The 18,306-nt window shown below is 45.3% G+C and overlaps 1 protein-coding gene across 3 annotated transcripts in view; it reads right to left on the bottom strand.

Annotated features, from left to right (window-relative positions):
* The window catches only part of VWA3B (von Willebrand factor A domain containing 3B), a 73,464-nt gene that overhangs the window by 17,798 nt on the left and 37,360 nt on the right, over positions 1–18,306 (bottom strand). For all 3 annotated transcript variants that reach the window (XM_088667669.1, XM_088667671.1, XM_088667670.1), the window contains 6 exons: positions 17,836–17,925; positions 16,575–16,617; positions 16,314–16,470; positions 13,842–13,960; positions 11,330–11,380; positions 8,683–8,902 (listed from right to left, as the gene is read on the bottom strand). In XM_088667669.1, the coding sequence (XP_088523795.1) occupies positions 8,683–8,902; positions 11,330–11,380; positions 13,842–13,960; positions 16,314–16,470; positions 16,575–16,617; positions 17,836–17,925 (680 nt within the window). The remainder of the gene's footprint in view (positions 1–8,682; positions 8,903–11,329; positions 11,381–13,841; positions 13,961–16,313; positions 16,471–16,574; positions 16,618–17,835; positions 17,926–18,306) is intronic.

The raw sequence follows: 18,306 nt of genomic DNA, 5'->3' as shown, positions 1-18,306 counted from the left end.
CTTATAGGTCAAATGGGGGGTTGTAGATCAGTGGTAGGGCAGATGCTTTGCCTATACAGGTGAAACTCGGAAAATTAGAATATCGTCGAAAAGTGCATTTATTTCAGTAATGCAACTTATTATTTTTAATTTTTCCAAATGCTTTCTTTTGGAAATTCCACAGTAATAAAACAAATAGTTACAATAATACAAAAATAAACATCGCTATTACATTTCATTAATTACATTCCATTTATAATTGACCCGTCTAATGACAAATAATAATTACAACAAATAAAGGCTTGACATATTTTGCTTTGGATGTCATGCATCTATCTCATATATTGGTTTCACCTTTTAAGTTGCGTTGCTGAAACAAATGCACTTTTCGACGATATTCTAATTTTTCAAGTTTCACCTGTAGATGATACCGGATTCATTCCCCAGGACTTCCAGTGGCAAATATATCACTACAGGGCTAGGGAAGTTTATCTACAGGGAAGTTCTCTACAGCCATTGCTCATCAGGTTGGGAAATATGACTGAAGGAACCAATGGTCTGATTCAAAATAAAGCAGCTTCATGTCTCAGTCAGTAGAACATGAGACCCTTAATCTCAAGGTTGTGGGTTCGAGCCCCACGTTGGACAAAAGATCCCTGCATTGCAAGGAGTTGGAGCAGATGGCCCCTGTGGTCACTTCCAACTCTATGATTCTATGTTCCTACACTTTCAAATTTTCTTTTGTAGAATAAAACCACAATGGGGTTCCTCCTGGTCAAGACCCCATCATGAAGAGAGCAAAATGTTTTGCCCTAATCATCCCTTTGGAAACAAATAGCTGCTCCAGGGGCAAAATGGGATTGAGAATAACATATACCATCAGCAGGTGGGGGGAAAATAATCTACACTAGACAAGAAAAGGCTATGTGACATTGGAGAGATAATAAATGTTGCAGCTGCCTTGGAGCATGAAAAGCAGGTATCTCAGGAGGAGAAACTTTGAGTGCTGCTGTTCCATCCACATATTGGCTTTTGATCCTGTGAAAGCTTCTGAGGAGCAGAAAGGGCATGTTCATTCACCATTCCCACTGCAGCCCCTAATACCCACCCCCAATTTGTTCCAAAGGTTTGAGGGCGCCTCTGAAAGGTGGTGTGGGAAGCAGCAGAGGGAAGAGGGTTGATCAGGGAAATAGCTGCCCCTATTCCTCTAGTAGTGGAAGAACCCACCCAACCTCTGAGCATCCTCTCAAACCAAATTATTGGCATCCACGCTGAGGGAACAAGTGAATCTAGCTCAGGCATCCCCAAACTCGGCCCTCCAGCTGTTTGGGGACTACAATTCCCATCATCCCTGACCACTGGTCCTGTTAGCTAGGGATGATGGGAGTTGTAGTCCCAAAACATCTGGAGGGTCGAGTTTGGGGGTGCCTGATCTAGCTCTAAGAATCTAATCTTTTAAGAGAAGTAGAAAATGTCCTCAGTCCCTCTTAAAGCTACTAGCTTTGGATACTAATTTTTCTGTAACAGGGCTACAACCCTCTTCATCAGTGCCATGGATGTGAGAAATGCGCCAACGCTTGAAAGGTGCTCTATGAAATGCTAACTCTTCTTCCTCCTTTATGCTTTTGCAATTACAATAACACTTCATTTTCTGATCTAAGGCAACCTAGTCTAAACTTATGTGCTCTGACTTTTATGGAATTTGTTTTAGACAAAATAATCTGCTCTGCACATTTCTGCCTTCTAGAAGAAGTCGTCAGTGCCTCTGTAGCTCTGTTTTGAGGCTCGGTAGATCTTTTAGCCGTCTGTACAAACAAGAGCAATGGTGCATCTCTATCCACAAGCTGAACAATACCAACTTTTCAGCTTTTTTTGATAGCTTACATTAATTCAGCAGTAGGTCTGAACAGATAGTCAACCGCTAAGGTCAGCCATAAAAGGTTACTATTTCTCTTTCAGCATTGATAAGGCCATCTCATGGGTGCTTTTTAAAAAATCAGATTTGTCCAAAGATTTAAATTCCAAGAAAACAGCATTGCATTCACTAATTAACTAATATACAAGGGAAATGTACCTTGCCAAGCATCTTTTTCTAACATCAAGTCATGTTGAGTATAGCACATGTTTATGGTGTGTGTGCAAAATAAGTTAGGTATACATTTAGGCAAGACAAATAAAAAACAGGGGGGGGACCTAGCCATTGTTTGAAAAGTTTCATTTCTATCCTGAGCTCAACACCGTTTCTGAATGACACCTGCATTTCTACCACTCAGTCCTGAAGCTTTGCAGCTGCAGATTAGCAATTACTGAAGATGGGGCTCTGATTAGGCTGCTAATGCAGGTTGTCTCAGGATAAGTGATTGCACGGTGTTAATCACATCACAGTCAGTAGCATATGTTGGCATGTCAGGACAGCAGGTAGGAAACACACCAGAAGGAACTGGTAAAGTGCAGAGATGTTTCTACTCCTGCAGAGCAGAGGAATGAACTGGTGGGTTAGAGCAGGCACCCCCCAAACTGCGGCCCTCCAGATGTTTTGGCCTACAACTCCCATGATCCCTAGCTAACAGGCCCAGTGGTCGGGGAAGATGGGAATTGTAGTCCAAAACATCTGGAGGGCCAAAGTTTGGGGGTGCCTGGGTTAGAGGAAGATTATCAACAGCTACCGCACTCACTTAATGGACGCTTCCTATTTTTATTAGGATATATCAAAGGGGACCCAGGTGGCGCTGTGGGTTAAACCACAGAGTCTAGGGCTTGCTGATCAGAAGGTTGGCGGTTCGAATCCCTGCAACAGGGTGAGCTCCCGTTGCTCGGTCCTAGCTCCTGCCCACCTAGCAGTTTGAAAGCACATCAAAGTGCAAGTAGATAAATAGGGACCGCTCCGGCGGGAAGGTAAACGGCGTTTCCGTGCGCTGCTCTGGTTTGCCAGAGCCAGCTTTGTCATGCTGGCCACATGACCCAGAAGCTGTCTGCAGACAAACGCCGGCTCCCTCGGCCTATAGAGCGAGATGAGCGCCGCAACCCCAGAGTCGGAAACGACTGGACCTGATGGTCAGGGGCCCTTTACCTTTATCAAAGATTTTAGAGGTTCAAGGGCACCAGATATTATCTTCAATCATTATTATTAAGCCAGCTTCCCCCCCCCTCCCCCAGCCCTTTTTACAAGCGCCATTCATGGTGAGCCATACTAGCCATGAAACAACTTCTCAGTGGCAGAGTTGAGATGCAGGATTAGAAAGGATCTCCTCTGCCTGTGGGGCAGGACACACACAATGAATCATTCCAAGGCACCATGTGGGTATTTGTTGTGCAGAGGCTGAAAGGGAGGGGGGTGCCTGTGGGGAACTGACCCACATGTCAGGAGACTGGTAGTACATGAAGCACGCCAGAGAGGATCAAGGACAGAGGGGCTGTGAGGTGACCAAGATGCTGCTGTGTTGCTCCCTTGCAGGAAGGAGACATCTTGCAATGATGCTTTGTGAAATTCAGGTAGCTGTGTTGAGGGACCAAAACCCAAAAGGGAAGCCACAGGGAAGTGATTACAGAAGACTAAAGAGCTGACTTTGGGTGGTTTCTACAGCTCTTCTGATGTTTGTGATGGTCCCTAGTAGCCCTCTGGGTCCTTTCCTCAGTCTGACACCTCTCCTTTATTAATTGTATACCATTTTTCCTTGAAGGACGGAGCTTAAGAGCTCAGTTGTACCTCTGAAGTCGAACGCCTTGCGATTCGAACGTTTTGGCTCCCGAACACCACGAACCCGGAAGTGTGTGTTCCAGTTTGTGAACGTTCTTTTGGAACCCGAACATCTGACACAGGTTCCGTGGCTTCCGATTGGCTGCAGGAGCTTCCTGCAGCCAATGGAAGTTGAACAGACTTCCGGAACTGATTCTGTTTGACTTCCGAGGTACGGCTGTATCTTATTTCTACTTCATGTGCCACACTATGCTGTAGAAGCGTTGATCGTTTATGTCACAGCTTTCCAAACTTTTCATGTTGGTGACACACTTTTTAGACATGCAGCATTTCGCGACACGGTAATTCAATTTCGCCAGCAAACTGGAGGTTAAACTAACCGCTTTCCAGCCCCAGGAGGAGTGCAGGGAGCGTTTGCGTGACACACCTACACACTGCAGCAGACACACTAACGTGTTGTGACACACAGTTGGAAGGCTCTGGTTCATGTGATCGAAACCGCAATCCTATGCATGCTTACTTGTGAACAAATTCCACTGAACTGGAGGTCTTCTGAGTAGGCATTTGTAGTTAAGATAAGGGCACTTTCTAAAGCTCTCCTCATTTGAACATAAGCCATCTCTTGTTTAACTGGTAGCAAAATGAGAGCTTTTCACTTTGTTAAGATTGAAAGAAATACACAATTGGAAATCTGCCAGAGGTCTGGCCTTTTCTCAAAAGATAAGCTCCCTCTTGTAATGCTTGCCAAAGAGCTTTTTAAAAAAAAAATAAGGAAGAAGCTTTATTAGCATTTTAATAACCCCTTTCTCAATAATTTTTTTGTTTCTCTGACTGAATGGTTGATTTAGCATAATCCTGCTGGGCTTGAAAGTTTTCGTTTATCAACTGTCCATTTCAAATTACAGATTACATCAGTCAATCAAAGCGCAGAGCATCGTTTCTTCTCCTAGTAGCAGGTGCCCATTTCATACAAATGAGTGGTATTTAAAGCCAAACTGCCTGCTAAATGTGCCACCGTTTCTCTGCACAAGAGGTTTAGGGAAACACACATCCACGGTATGTTTAGAAAGTGCCAGTGAAGGCTGCTCCATCCCTATTATGCGCACAAATGTTTTCATTTTATCAAAAGGTTACAGTCATGCATATTTGTCTAAGCCCAATACAATGCACCCTTGTAGGAGATGAACCATCACGCACAAATGTTTCCATTTATATATTTTATAAAGTAATATCTCACTCCTCAACACGTAACACAGCACTTGGTTTGTCTCTAAAAATCCCTCACTTCAGGGGAAGCAAGCAAGCAAACAAACACCTTTGCAACTGAGGTTGCAGTCCTCAACATTTCAATTAGATAACATTTTTTAAGTGCAGAAAAGGAACAATGCTGCAAGTGACAGGTATACATTGGGAAGTTTCACTGTTCACATTGTCTGGTCTTTCTCAGAGGGAGTATCACAGTACAGTGGTACCTCGGTTTGCGACCGCAATCCGTTCTGTGGAGGCAGTCGCTCGCCAAAGCGGTCGCTCGCCGAAGTCATGCTTTTGCGCATGCGCGAAGCGGTGATAGAGTGCTTCTGCGCACACACGAGCTGCGCAGATCGTGCCTGTGCATCCGACACTGTGGAACCTGGATGTAAACACTTCCGGGTCCGTGGCAATCGCTCGCCGAAGCAGTCACAAACAGAGGTAGACGTAAACCGAGGTTTGAGTGTAACGCATTCTCAGATGCTGCATTCACTCACCAGAGTAAACCATGGTTTGGCACTATAGGGATGAGCTGCAACAAGCCCAAACAAAGTTCTGGGATTGCATTTTCTCACCTCCTCCCACGTGGCTGAGGAGAACCTCTGCCTACTTCCACTCCAGGTTTACTGAACCCCAGATTAGAGCCATGGCTCTTGGTTGAAAACAAGCTCTGATCATCTTCATAAGAAGCCAACCCTGGCATGGGTGTAGGCAGGGGGGGCAGGAGGGGGCAGCTGCCCCCGCCCTAGAAGCAAAAAAATTAATGTATTTTACAGACCATAACCAGCACTTTTCCCCTCCAAAAACTGAAGTGGAAAAGGCTTTGCTTTAGCAAGAGCAGCTAAGTCTCCGCTTGCTGGGGGGGGGGGACACAGCAGTAACAAAAACACATCAAATAAATAAAGCAAAGTGGCTACCAGTAGTTAAGCAGTTAAGACAATGGAGCATATATCCCCAGGCAAGATTTGATAGCTGACCATTTCACCCTATTGTTCTTAAGTGGGACTTGTTAATGAGCATTCAGGAGCATTATGAGTTCTATTGGCGATTTAATGAGGGTGCAGACTCAGAGGATTCAATTTGACTAAGGTGGCTCTGCAAGGCTAAAAGGAAGTGAATAAGAAAGGGGGGGGGCTGTAGCTTTGACAGACACAGTGATGTTTATAAAAAGCATTGGTGTTCCAGTCTGCCCCTCCTCCTGCATCTGTATACTGTAAATCAGGGGTGGCCACCTCCCAAGAGACTCTGATCTACTCAGAGTTTAAAACTGGGGGTGATCTACCCCCTTTTGGGGGGTTCAGGTCAAAGCTGTTGAGTTTTTTTTTAAAGGAAGGGAAGCCCTGTTTTGGGGGGTTTAGGTCAAACTTGTTGAGCTTCTTTTAGGAGGGAGGGAGGCCCATTTTTGTTTAGGGCTTCAGGTCATAGTTCAATTTTTTTGAGGGAGGAGGAAAATTTTGGGTGAGCTTTTTTTAGGGGTGCCAGTGACCTACCAGTGATCTACCACAGACATCCAGTGATCTACTGGTAGATCACAATCTACCTGTTGGACGTGCCTGCTGTAAATCAAGCAGAGAGAAAGCTGCTTACAAGGCTCCTGTACATGCAGAGTTCCAGCATCACAGCGTCACCCAGAGGCACCCACAAATATGAGTTATCCCTCTCTCTATTTCTTCCTTCCTTCCCTCCCTCTTCCATCCTTAATAAAATAAGGGGGGGCAGATAAGCCCCACATAGAAAGCCCATCAACATGGGGGATGACTCTTTCAAATACGGTATTTACCAGTAATTGGGGGGGGGGGAGAGGCACCTAGGCCTCTAGGAGTTGGCTGCTATGCCTAGGAGTAGGACAATTCAAGAAAGCAGAACGATGCATATGGTATGGTAATATATCAATAGAATCGTAGAATTGTAGTCGGAAGGGACCACAAGGGTCATCTAGTCCAACCCGCTGCAATGCAGGATTTTTTTCCCTAAGGTGGGGCTTGAACCATGGTTGAAATATTATGCTGATATGCAGCAACGCCTCGGAGCTGTCGTAGCTGCGGCCATGCCTTGCCCCGCCCTCGCCCGCCCTTCCACCCCCTCTCGCCTGCCCGACCCTCCTGTCCTCTTGCTGCAGAGTTCCAGCATCACAGCGTCATCCAGAGACACCCACAAATATGAGTTATCTCTCTATTTCTTCCTTCCTTCCCTCCCTCTTCCATCCTTAATAAAATACGGGGGGGCAGATAAGCCCCACATAGAAAGCCCATCAACATGGGGGGATGACTCTTTCAAATACGGTATTTACCAGTAATTGGGGGGGGCACCTAGGCCTCTAGGAGTTGGATGCTATGCCTAGGAGTAGGACAATTAAAGAAAGCAGAATGATGCATATGCTATGGTAATATATCAATAGAATCATAGAATTGTAGTCGGAAGGGACCACAAGGGTCATCTAGTCCAACCCCCTGCAATGCAGGATTTTTTTCCTAAGGTGGGGCTTGAACCATGGTTGAAATATTATGCTGATATGCAGCAACGCCTCGGAGCCGTCGTGGCTGCGGCCGTGTCTTGCCTCGCCCTCGCCCGCCCTGCCACCCCCTCTCGCCTGCCCGACCCTCCCGTCCTTTCCAGCCAAGCAGGGTAGCCGCCAACGCTACCAGCCCCAGAAGCACAAGGTGGCCGCTGCTGCCACCGCCACGATGTCATCAGGCCCGTTGGCCCTTTAGCCCCGCCCACTTTGTGGCCCCTCCCCTTCTGTGCCTTGGCCCCGCCCCTGAACGACCATGGCTTGCCCCCCCCTAGTTTTGATCCTGGCTACGCCCCTGAACCCTGGTTAGTTTCATAACCATGGGTTACGAAGCTGGCTTATTAAACCAGAGAATTCAAATAGAAGGAAGTGGTGGACTTTCATTCCCAGAAGGTATTTAAACAATGGCTGGATGGATAGGCTGGATGGTTCAAACTGCATCCTGCATTGTAGATCCTGCGCTGAGCTGCACAACCTTCAAGGTCCCTTCCAACTCTAGGATTCTATGCTTGGCAGGGGGTTGGACTGGATGGCCCTTGTGGTCTCTTCCAACTCTATGATTCTATGATTCTATGATAGGGCACAAAGTGGCAACCCAGTGCCCATCTGCTGTTGCTGCTGGATGTAATGTTCTGCATGAGGAAACCTGGGTTCAAATACCCAGTGAAGCCCAAAGCTTATTTGGTGACCTTTGGAGGTCACCATGGTTAAATTTTAAAGGTTTCTTTTCAAGAAAAGGTATCTATTTCTTTTCCTTCATGACAAAGTCGTGCTATATCATTTCCTTTCCATCTTTTATTTCCATACATGCACAAAACATGCCAAACAAAGCTATCGCAAACCTTAAAAACCCAAGTATTTTCAAACCCAAGTATTTTCAACAAGGCAGCCCTGTTTAGGGAAGCTTTTAGTATTTAATGCTGTATTGTTTTAATATTCAATTGGGAGCCGTCCAGAGTGGCTGGAGACACTCAGCCAAATGGGTGGGGGATAAATAATAAATAATTATTATAATAATTATTATTATGCTTGAAAACTATGCTGGTGGCATTGCTAATGAAGTGTGTACTCTACTGCTCTTTTAAAATGTACGTACTTGACTTTGGCTTTTCAGTTTGTCCCTAAGATTGTGTTTCTTTCTTGCATTTTACATATATATATATATATATATATATAGCAAGCTGCCTTGTCCATTTCTTGTAAAAAAAAAACCCCGCAAATAAATAAGTAATGAAATACCACCTACGTGTTTAGCAGGGCAGATGCGAAGGGGACAGATTCTCTGGGGTTCTTCTTTGGAAGCTTCTTTAAGTTCAATGGCCTGCTGTTCATACGTTAATCCTGTCAGAATCTCGTCTTCCAACAACATCACCTCTTCGTAGGCAATGGGCCAACTCGCATTTTCTAAGGCCTGGAGCAAAGATTCCTTGCGTTCTACATACGAGACCGGCTTGTCCTGTTCAAACCTAGAAGCGAAAACAGTACTTTCACTCTGATGCGACATACCAAGAGTTTATGTACGTTGTCAGTGTCATGAACAACCAGTTGAAGAGTTTACAATAGACATCAGGAGGCTTAAGTTTGGTCAGAATCGAGTATACACTTGATGAGTTAATCCAAAATACATTGCTTCTGGTCAATGAGCCACCATAGCCGCTAGAGGGGTGTGAAAACTTGCATCCTGGGCTTTATAGACTTGTCTACCCATGTACTTTCTGAAACCAAAGGGGCACATTGGTTGCCAGGTGCGATTTTTGTTTTCCGGCTCTCCTACGCCACTAAGGAAGAACAAGGAGCAGCCTCCTCTAGACAACTTCACTTTGATTTCTGGAGGCTTCCCGGCTTGGGAAGTATGGTGATAGGGAAAGTTGCAACTATTGAACTTGGCTGTTTTATGCTGTTGTTAAAAGCATGGAGCCCCCACGACGAAAAATGATGGCAAATTCATAGAGGTCAACAAGGGGCTCTTAGCCATGACAGGCAAATGGAACCTCCCAGGGTACAATCTGAAGGCACTTAAGACTTCTACCCTGCTGAAGCTAAACAGGTCTGGGCCTGGTCAGTGCTTGGATGGAAGGTCACCTGAGAACTGCCTTGGGTTCCATGATGTAAGCAAAAAACCAATACCTACACAAGCACAGTATACATTAGCATTCCAGCTGCTGGGGACAAAGAAAGGCTCTTCCCTTCATGTCCTATTTGCAAACTGCCAGAATAATACCGGTAAGTGTGGCTGCTTCATGGAGCAGAATGCTCGACTAAGCAGACCTTCTTTTCCAATCAAGTAAGGTAGGACTTATCTTCATTTTGATCATACTGTGGTACTATGAGAAAACCATTCATCGGTGGGTTGGACGAGGACTAATAAACTGAGTCTGAGTTCTGGCAAGACAGAGCTCTGTGGGTGAGTGTTTCCCGGGTCTGGGAAGTAGGTAAGTTGGCTGCCCTGGATGGGGTCGAACTCTCCTTGAAGGAACAGGAGTGTAGTCTGGGACTGCTCCATGATTCAGCTCTGTCACCAGAGGCTAAGGTGTCCTCAGTGGCTAGGAGTTCCTTTTACCAACTTCGGCTGGTAAGACAGCTACAGCCATTCCTGGACCAGAATAGCGTGAGCCCAGTTGTCCAGGCATTGATACCCTCAAGTTTTGGATTACTGTCATGCAGTCTATGTGGGGTACCCTTGAGCTTGGTGCAGGAGCTGTAGCTAGGTTGCACTGGGGAGCAAAACACCTCCAGTGTATAACATCCTGCCTGTAATGGCTCCAGGGTTCTCAAAATAGGGTATTCTAGCAGCTAGAGCATTATTACGGGAGTTGCTGAAGGAAGGAGTGGCAGACCTGCTCTCAATACACTGCGAGAAAAGGAAGTACCACAGCTACCAACTCAGCAAGGGTCAGGTGACAGAAGGGCCCAATAGGGTTCCACTTGCTCCAACAAATCAACTATGAATGGACTCATTACGTAAGCATGGACTAAACAGCTCCTGGGTTTCCCTGTGTTAATTAATACATGTGAATTAGGCTAGAACTTTGCAAAATTAAACATATTAGCCTAATGGTACAGGCTGGATATACTTCTTATGTGCCCAGTCACGAGAGAGGCATCCTCACCCTCAAGGAGATGCAGCATCAAGTGATGAAAAATATGACATGGCTTCTGTATCATTTCATATTAGCCACAATCAATACCCTCCAACATTTCTCCAGTGAGAATAGGGACATCCTATTCCATAAGAATAACACCCCGCCCATCTGACTGGGTTGCCCTAGCCACTCTGGGTGGCTTCCAACATACATAAAAACGTAACAAAACATTAAACATTTTTTAAAAAAACCCTTCCCTATACAGGGTTGCTTTCATTTCATACACGAAAAGAGGGACGTCCCGAGGAAAAGCAGGACTTTCCAGGATCAAATCAGAAAGCGGGACGGCTTCTGTAAATCTGGGACTTTCCCTTGAAAATAGGGGCACTTGGAGGGTCTGACAACCCCTTATGGATTTTGGAGCCACTAGAGTTCAGACCGGGGGGGGGGGGGACAACCTGCAACCCTCAGTGAAGTTTCATGAAGATAGCGGGGGGGGGGTTAAGATAAGTCAAAAGGAGATGACAGAAAAAGGGGGTGCCCCACCCACTTTTACCTCCAGCCCCACCCCACCCATCACTGGCATATGGCCGCTGACAGACTTTCCCTATGGGACTGTGGCCCTCAACAGAAAAGCCCCCCCCCCCGGCACTACAGAGATGATTTTTAAAAAGCATCAGATAAAATGCCTAAAACCCAAGGTGCACTTCCAACGGAGAAATGAAACAGTGGCTCCCATTCCATCTATACTTTTTTTTAAAAAAATAAAAATAAAGTCCTGAGCTGGAAAGTAAGAAGTCAGCATCTTACTTGTCTTTTTCCTCCTGAGGTAACGCTCTCCAAATAATCTGATCAAGTCGCCTGTTAATGAAAACACAACAGTTTCTCAGAGCGCAGTTAAGTGCACTTAACGAGATTAAATAAAACGGAACACTCCATTCTTTTAGAAATAGGGGAGGGAGATCTGTGGCAAATTTGTACTCTGAGAGGCCTTAAAAAAGAAGTGTCAAACTGACCTCATCGACCAACTGTGAAATTCAAAATCATCCTCTGAAAACAAAGGCAACAGGAAAACATTGCTTTTCACAGTAACAATGTGACACAACCAGGAACATGGAAGAATGCAGGTGAATTCCCATTGTAGCCTGCACAATGGTGTTCCATTGGGAGTTCCATCCAGCACAGAGTAATATAAACAAGCCACACAGCTGATAAAACATTAGCCGGTCAGGATTGATGCTGGCTTCACGTATAACACACAATGGCTTGGTCTACAGGTATCCTATGCAATCCAAAGGTGCTTCTACACATGCATGGGGGTGTGGAGGGGAAAGGAATCTCATTCTAGTGGGACAATTGACCCTCAGGGAGCTGAAGCTGGGGTGGGGGGCTTTCCAGGGTCTCAGACAGTGGTCTTTCCCATCATCTCCTACTTGGCCATTTAACTGGACATACCAGGAACTGAACTTGCAATGCATATGCTCTCCTACTGAGCCATGGATTTTCCTTTTGATTTTATCAGTCTGGTAGCAAGCTAAAGGTAAAGGGACCCCTGACCATTAGGTCCAGTCGTGACCGACTCTGGGGTTGCGCGCTCATCTCGCATTATTGGCCGAGGGAGCCGGCGTACAGCTTCCAGGTCATGTGGCCAGCATGACAAAGCCGCTTCTGGCAAACCAGAGCAGCACATGGAAACGCCGTTTACCTTCCCGCTGTAGCGGTTCCTATTTATCTACTTGCATTTTGATGTGCTTTCGAACTGCTAGGTTGGCAGGAGCTGGGACCAAGCAACGGGAGCTCACCCCGTCACAGGGATTCGAACCGCTGACCTTCTGATCAGCAAGCCCTAGGCTCAGTGGTTTAACCACAGCGCCACCTGGGTCCCTACTACTCCGCTACTACTACTCCGCTAAAGCTACTACTCCGCTAATACGGATATGTGGTGGTTTTCTACTGAAGACCTGCTGAAACAATTAAGTGCCACCTTGTAGGTAAACCAACAAATCTAATCATTCAACAGTTTCGGTAAAGCAGGCATGCGGAACCTGTGCCCCCTCCGTATGCTGCTGAACTACAACTCCCACAATTCCTGGCTGTTGGCTGATGGGAGCGGAGTCCAGCAGCATCTGGAAGGCCGCAGGTGTTCTCCATCCCTGTGGTAAAAAAAAGGATACCAAGAGGACTGCAGCCTGCAGAATGGCAGCTTCTGGGTCTGTTCCTATGAAACGGATCTGGTGAAGAGCCCTCAGGTGCGGCACAGCTTCCCCGGGTGGAATTTGGCAGCAATCCTGAACCAACGCCGTCTCTCTATGAACCACAGGTGCGTCCTTTTGGCAGTCAGGGGCCAGAGCTACGACAGCATGCCAAGGGCATTTGTGCATTCCAGAGTATAATGAAGTATTCCAGGATAATTTTTGTGTCACATACTCAGATTCCCTAATTTATTCACAGGCATAAAATCTGACAGCGTCGGGATATTTATTTCTGAAGGGCACATGTTGCTGTCTGTTAGCCACCTGCTCCTTTTCTTATGCCTGTGATTATTCCAAACAATAATTCACTGTAGCTTTAAGACCTCTTTGTTTCGGGGGCGGGGTGCCATTCTCTGCCCAGCAGAAAATATTCTCTTGCTTTCTGGAAGGAATGGCATTATTGTTACTGCCATTTTTTGCTTCAGCTAAATATCATGCTAATAGTGCTTGGGTTATTTATCAAGGAGGACAACTTAATGTCATGCATCCTTCTTCATTAAAGCTTTTCCGTGCACAGACAATTTGGACAATTTGGCAGGCGTCAAATAAAAGTTTGACCTATCGCGATTCAGAAACTTGCGCTTCAAACCCTGCAAATTCAATCTGCAGAAATATATTGTACCATTCGTGGCGTAATAGACAAGCCTGAACAGCTGCTGTGAGAGACATTTAGAGTTATTGCTCGGTCATTTGCAAACAGCTCCATATTGAAATTTGTCCTCTTGATATTCCAGCTTGGAGAAGTCCCATAGGGAAAACAGTAACTGTTTCAAATATTTAATGCTATTTTACAGCTGAAGGAATGCAAATCGTACAGTTGTGTTCCCCAAAAATGCCAACCAATCCCAGAGCAGAGCAGAAAACACATTTCTGTCTTGAAAAGCAAGTTAAAAACTTTGAGGAAGATAAATGCATTATTTCCAAAAGCCTAAAATCAACTCTATGAATAACCAATGGAGTATTAATAAATATTAATGGCCAAATGTATCTTGCATGTTGCATTTATTTATGTCCTGGTCTTGAAAATGTCAATTAATAAAAATACTGTGTGTGTGCAAGAGTAGACTTGCCTTTCATACACTTTGATTGCTTCTTGCAACTTCTTCTTATAAGCATCAAGATCCACTGCTTGAGGATTGATCAGCGTGACATATTTCTTATTGTTGCTCACATGGGCAAAGGGGAGAACCTGCCGCAGAAACACAGGATCAGGCCTTCGAAACTTTTCACTGTCAAATGTTGAAGCATGCACAGCCATATAATGTATTGAGTCTAACCTGGCTAAGTGGGGAACAAAAACAAAGCTTTGAATGTGATTAGCCCACAAATCCCCAAGACATGTGATTGTTTACCTAGCAATTATAGGTACACTTCCAGGGGGAAGGGCGGGGGATTACAATAGAAAAAGGCAGTTAACAAATTACAATTTAGCTAAAAATAACTATAAGCCAACAAGAAATAAAACAGTAAAATCCAAGCAGCTTCAAACAGTAAAGAAGCCTTTCGCAAGGGCTGACATGAAAACAAAGTAGGCACCAAGCAGACCTCGGCCTGGATAGCTCAGTTGGTTTGAGCATGGTGCTGATAATGCCAAGGTTGCAAGTTCGATCCCCGTATGGGACAGCTGCATATTCCTGCACTGCAGAAGGTTGGACTAGATGATTCTCAGGATTCCTTCCAACTCTACAACTCTATGATTCTCTCTGGGGACAGTCGCATTTGACTCACCTCACAATCAGATGGTGAGGGCACCCAGAGGAGGCCGTCTACTGAAGACCTCATGGGAAATCTAAAACACTACCAAAATGCTGCCAAGGTGTCTCTGTGATTCATACAATAACAGTGGGCTAACTTCTGTGTACTGCTGGGTTTATTACCACCCCACATTAACATACCATAGCAAAATTAAAGCAGGAGCTCACTCTACAAGCTCATTGTAACTATTATGTCTCAACCGGTGTCTCTGTGTGCTTATTTTTCCTCTTCCCTCCATATTCCCTCTGTGCCATATCTACTAGATTTCTGTAAGGGGCAGCCGCTAGATGAATGTGGTGCCCAGATAAAGAATAAAGCTAACCAAATGGAAGGCACTTCAGCCCCTGCCGCTTAACCATTTGCACAGCAACAGCCTAAGAGAACGTCACAAAGGCAGCTTAAATCGCACAAATCAATTTAGAAACCACACTGAAGCTTCAAGAATTCAGGGGTCCCACAGAGCTCAGTCCTCTTTTCCAAGCTGTCTCACCAAGTGCAAAATATTGGCGTGCCAGAGGTTTCGCATGCAGCCTAAGTGATCTGTGACCCAGAGTCAGTGTTTGAACACAAGGTGTTAGTACACTGCCACCTATTGGTAAAAAAAAAGGAGGGAATGCAATGAAATGAATCCTAGACTGGGAAACGGGCACAACAACAACAACAACAACAACAACAACAACAACAACAACAACAACAACAACAGAGGGGTGTTGACTACAAAAAGGTGTGTGAGAAACTGTGGAATTGTGAGGGCAGAGGTGAATTTCACTGGTGGAGCTGCAAAAGTCACTAGCACTCCACCCCCAGCTTATCTCTAGTAGCCAGAGGGCAACCATTCCCCCCCCACAGAATGCCCCTTGAAATTTCGGGAGGGGGGGGGAGAGGATGATGGCCAGCGGCACACAGATGTCAGACATGCTAGCTGAAGCATTGATTCATTTCACTCCCGTGCCCTTGCCCTCAAAATGGGGCCGTGAAACTTTGTGGGAGGTTGGCACAGAAACAGCATTAATCCAAAGCAGAAATTAATGTAAACTTTTGTCAGCGACTAATCCCTTTCCTAAAACTGTTGTTTATTTCAGGTACATACACTGAAAACTCACACGGTATCAGGGTGGCTTTAAAAGAGGATTAGACAAAGCATAGAATCATAGAGTTGGAAGGGACCCAATGTAGGAATCTCAGCTAAAGCACCCAATGAGACTATTAGCAATGCCTTAAAAAATTCATCTTCTCTCCTAACTGACTTCATATGCCCCCAGGTAGTCACATTTGATTGGCTGCATAGCATCTTGACATCACGCAATTGACTAAATGATCCTCAATTGGCTGGGATCACACATGTGACTTGATCCAGATAGGAGGAACAGCACAAAAGAGGTAAGAATGGCGAGAAATATAGGATTACGAAGGAAATGAAGCAAAATAAAAAAATTCCTTCAGTAGCACCTTAAAGACCAACTAAGTTTATATTTTGGTATGAGCTATCGTGTGCATGCACACTTCTTCAGATACAGGAACATATACATGAAAATATGAAAATATCCTTGCAATTAAAGGGTTTTATGCATAAATTGCATATCCTTGCAATTAAAGGATACATGAAAATATCCTTGCAATTAAAGGGTTTACAGTGAAATATTTCTGGACGCTCTCTTACCCCCCCCCCCCCGGTCAACAGTCCCAGATATCAAAATGGGAACATACTCAACACAACCTGAATCCTTGCTTCATTCAGAGTCACACTGTTAATGTGGAATTTCCCCAGAAACAACTAAGAGACTTACATCATCAAATACTCTTGAAACAACATGTTTGTCTAGAATAGGAATGTATTTGGTTGTGCGAGGAACAGCTGTCGGGGCCAAAGCATCCATTATGGTGAGTCGCCTAGCAACCAAACCATGAGTCTTCAGCCACTTAGAGGAAGGGATATCTAAAGGGCTTTTTAAAAGACAGAGGGAGAAAATAAATGAGACACTGAAACCCATTCAGAAATACCCTTTCCCCCTCCAAAAAAAACCACCAAGTTCATCAAATCTACTTACTCTTTATCTATCTTTCTATCTTGTGTCTTCACTGCAGCGGGCACTTAAAAACAAGATTATTGTGTTATTTCAAATGTGGCAGTACTGGGGGACGAACAGTCAGGAGCACAGGGTTTCCTAGAGTATAAGGCCCCATCTGCACTATGCATTTAATGCAGTATCATACCACTTTAAACAGTCGTGGCTTCCCCCAAAGGATCCTGAGAACTGTAGTTGGTCAAGGGTGCTGAGAGTCATTAGAAGACCCCCTATTCCCCCCACAGAGCTACAATTTAAAGTGGCATGATTCCGCCTTAAATGTACAGCCCCAAACGAACCGAGATGAAAGTTAGAAGGGAAAGGGTGAGGCACAGGCAGGCCAAAGAATAGATGGGAAAGCCAGAAAGTTGGAAGGTTCTTGAGACAGCCACACCAACAGGGCCAAAACCTGGCTGCTCTGCCTAGGTGACAGCGCCAGGTCCCAGGTCCAGCCCAGCGAGCTGATGGAATGGGTTAGGCTATTCTGGAATTTGGGCGGGTGGGACGACACTTGCAGCCTTCTCTCTGCAGCCATGACTGGCTCACCAGGGAGGGGCAGCCAAACACAAAACACCAAAGACACACCCAACAACATTCTAGCCCTTGTTTTTCCTGACAGCATGAAAGCAGCCCGCCACCCACTGTTAACGTTACATTAAATGCACAGCAGGCAGCAGCACTGCTAGCTTTAAAAGAAAACAAAAAACAGAAGTGAATACTGAGCACAGGAGGACTCTATCTTAACAAAAAAAAAACACTGTACACGAGAGAGAAGGTTCACTATTTAAGCTTTAATCCTTCCCTCCCCCAGAGGCAATTAAAATGATGCCTTGCCCACCTGCTCTTAGAAAGAAAGATTCCATGGGCTTTCCCCCATAAGGGTAAGTGCCACATGACGGGTGTTTTTCATGGGATATTGGATTATTTGACAGGGGGCAATCCCACCAACCTGTCCAAGTTGGTCCACAGGGGGCAGGAGTAGAGATAAAGATCTGGCCCAGCAGGCCAAAAAAGTTCCCCACTGCTGGCTCAGAGGAATGAAACATGGCTTCTATACAGCTTCCCCCATGCATAACTGCAGTGGCCTCAGGACCCACTAGATGATGGAGGAGGAGAGGGTTTCGTTCTCTCAGGAGCACAGAGTGCAGTTCAATATTCAGTTAACTGGATATTCCATGGACGGGGCTAAGGCATGCAGAAACAAATGGTGGCCTAAGCATTAATAAAAAGGGCCACAGCTTACTTTTTCTTTCGGGAGATCCTCTTTCACTTGGACTTTGTTCAGGCTTTCCTGCATGACGTTGTGTCCTAAGCAGGCTACTCCTTGTTTGTTCTGCAGAAAGATGTTCACAAACACACACAAGCAACTTAATAACAAACCAGAAGTCTGCTGAGATTCTGAAAAGCAAAAGAACTTTTTAGTGCCTCCAGCCCTTTAGGCATGAACTGCGCTGGAAACATCCCCACAGACAAAATGCACAGCCTCCATAATTTATTCTCTACACTTTTCCATTCACTATGTGACTCAGTTGAAGATATAGCTGCTTCTGGGCAGAGCTGGGACCACACTAATAAGCTTCGAATACGCACTTTAAAATCTATATGCTGGAATTTTGACATTTTGATTTTGCATGCCAAGATAAGGGGGCAAATCAAGCTTTTTTGGGAACAGGGCCATGCAGCAGTTTCCAAAAAGATAACAGGCCAAAGGAGT

The sequence above is a fragment of the Zootoca vivipara genome, chromosome 4 (assembly GCF_965207765.1).
Source record: "Zootoca vivipara chromosome 4, rZooViv2.hap1.1, whole genome shotgun sequence".
Classification (NCBI taxonomy): Eukaryota; Metazoa; Chordata; class Lepidosauria; order Squamata; family Lacertidae; genus Zootoca; species Zootoca vivipara.
This window is presented reverse-complemented; position numbering and strand designations above follow the sequence as displayed.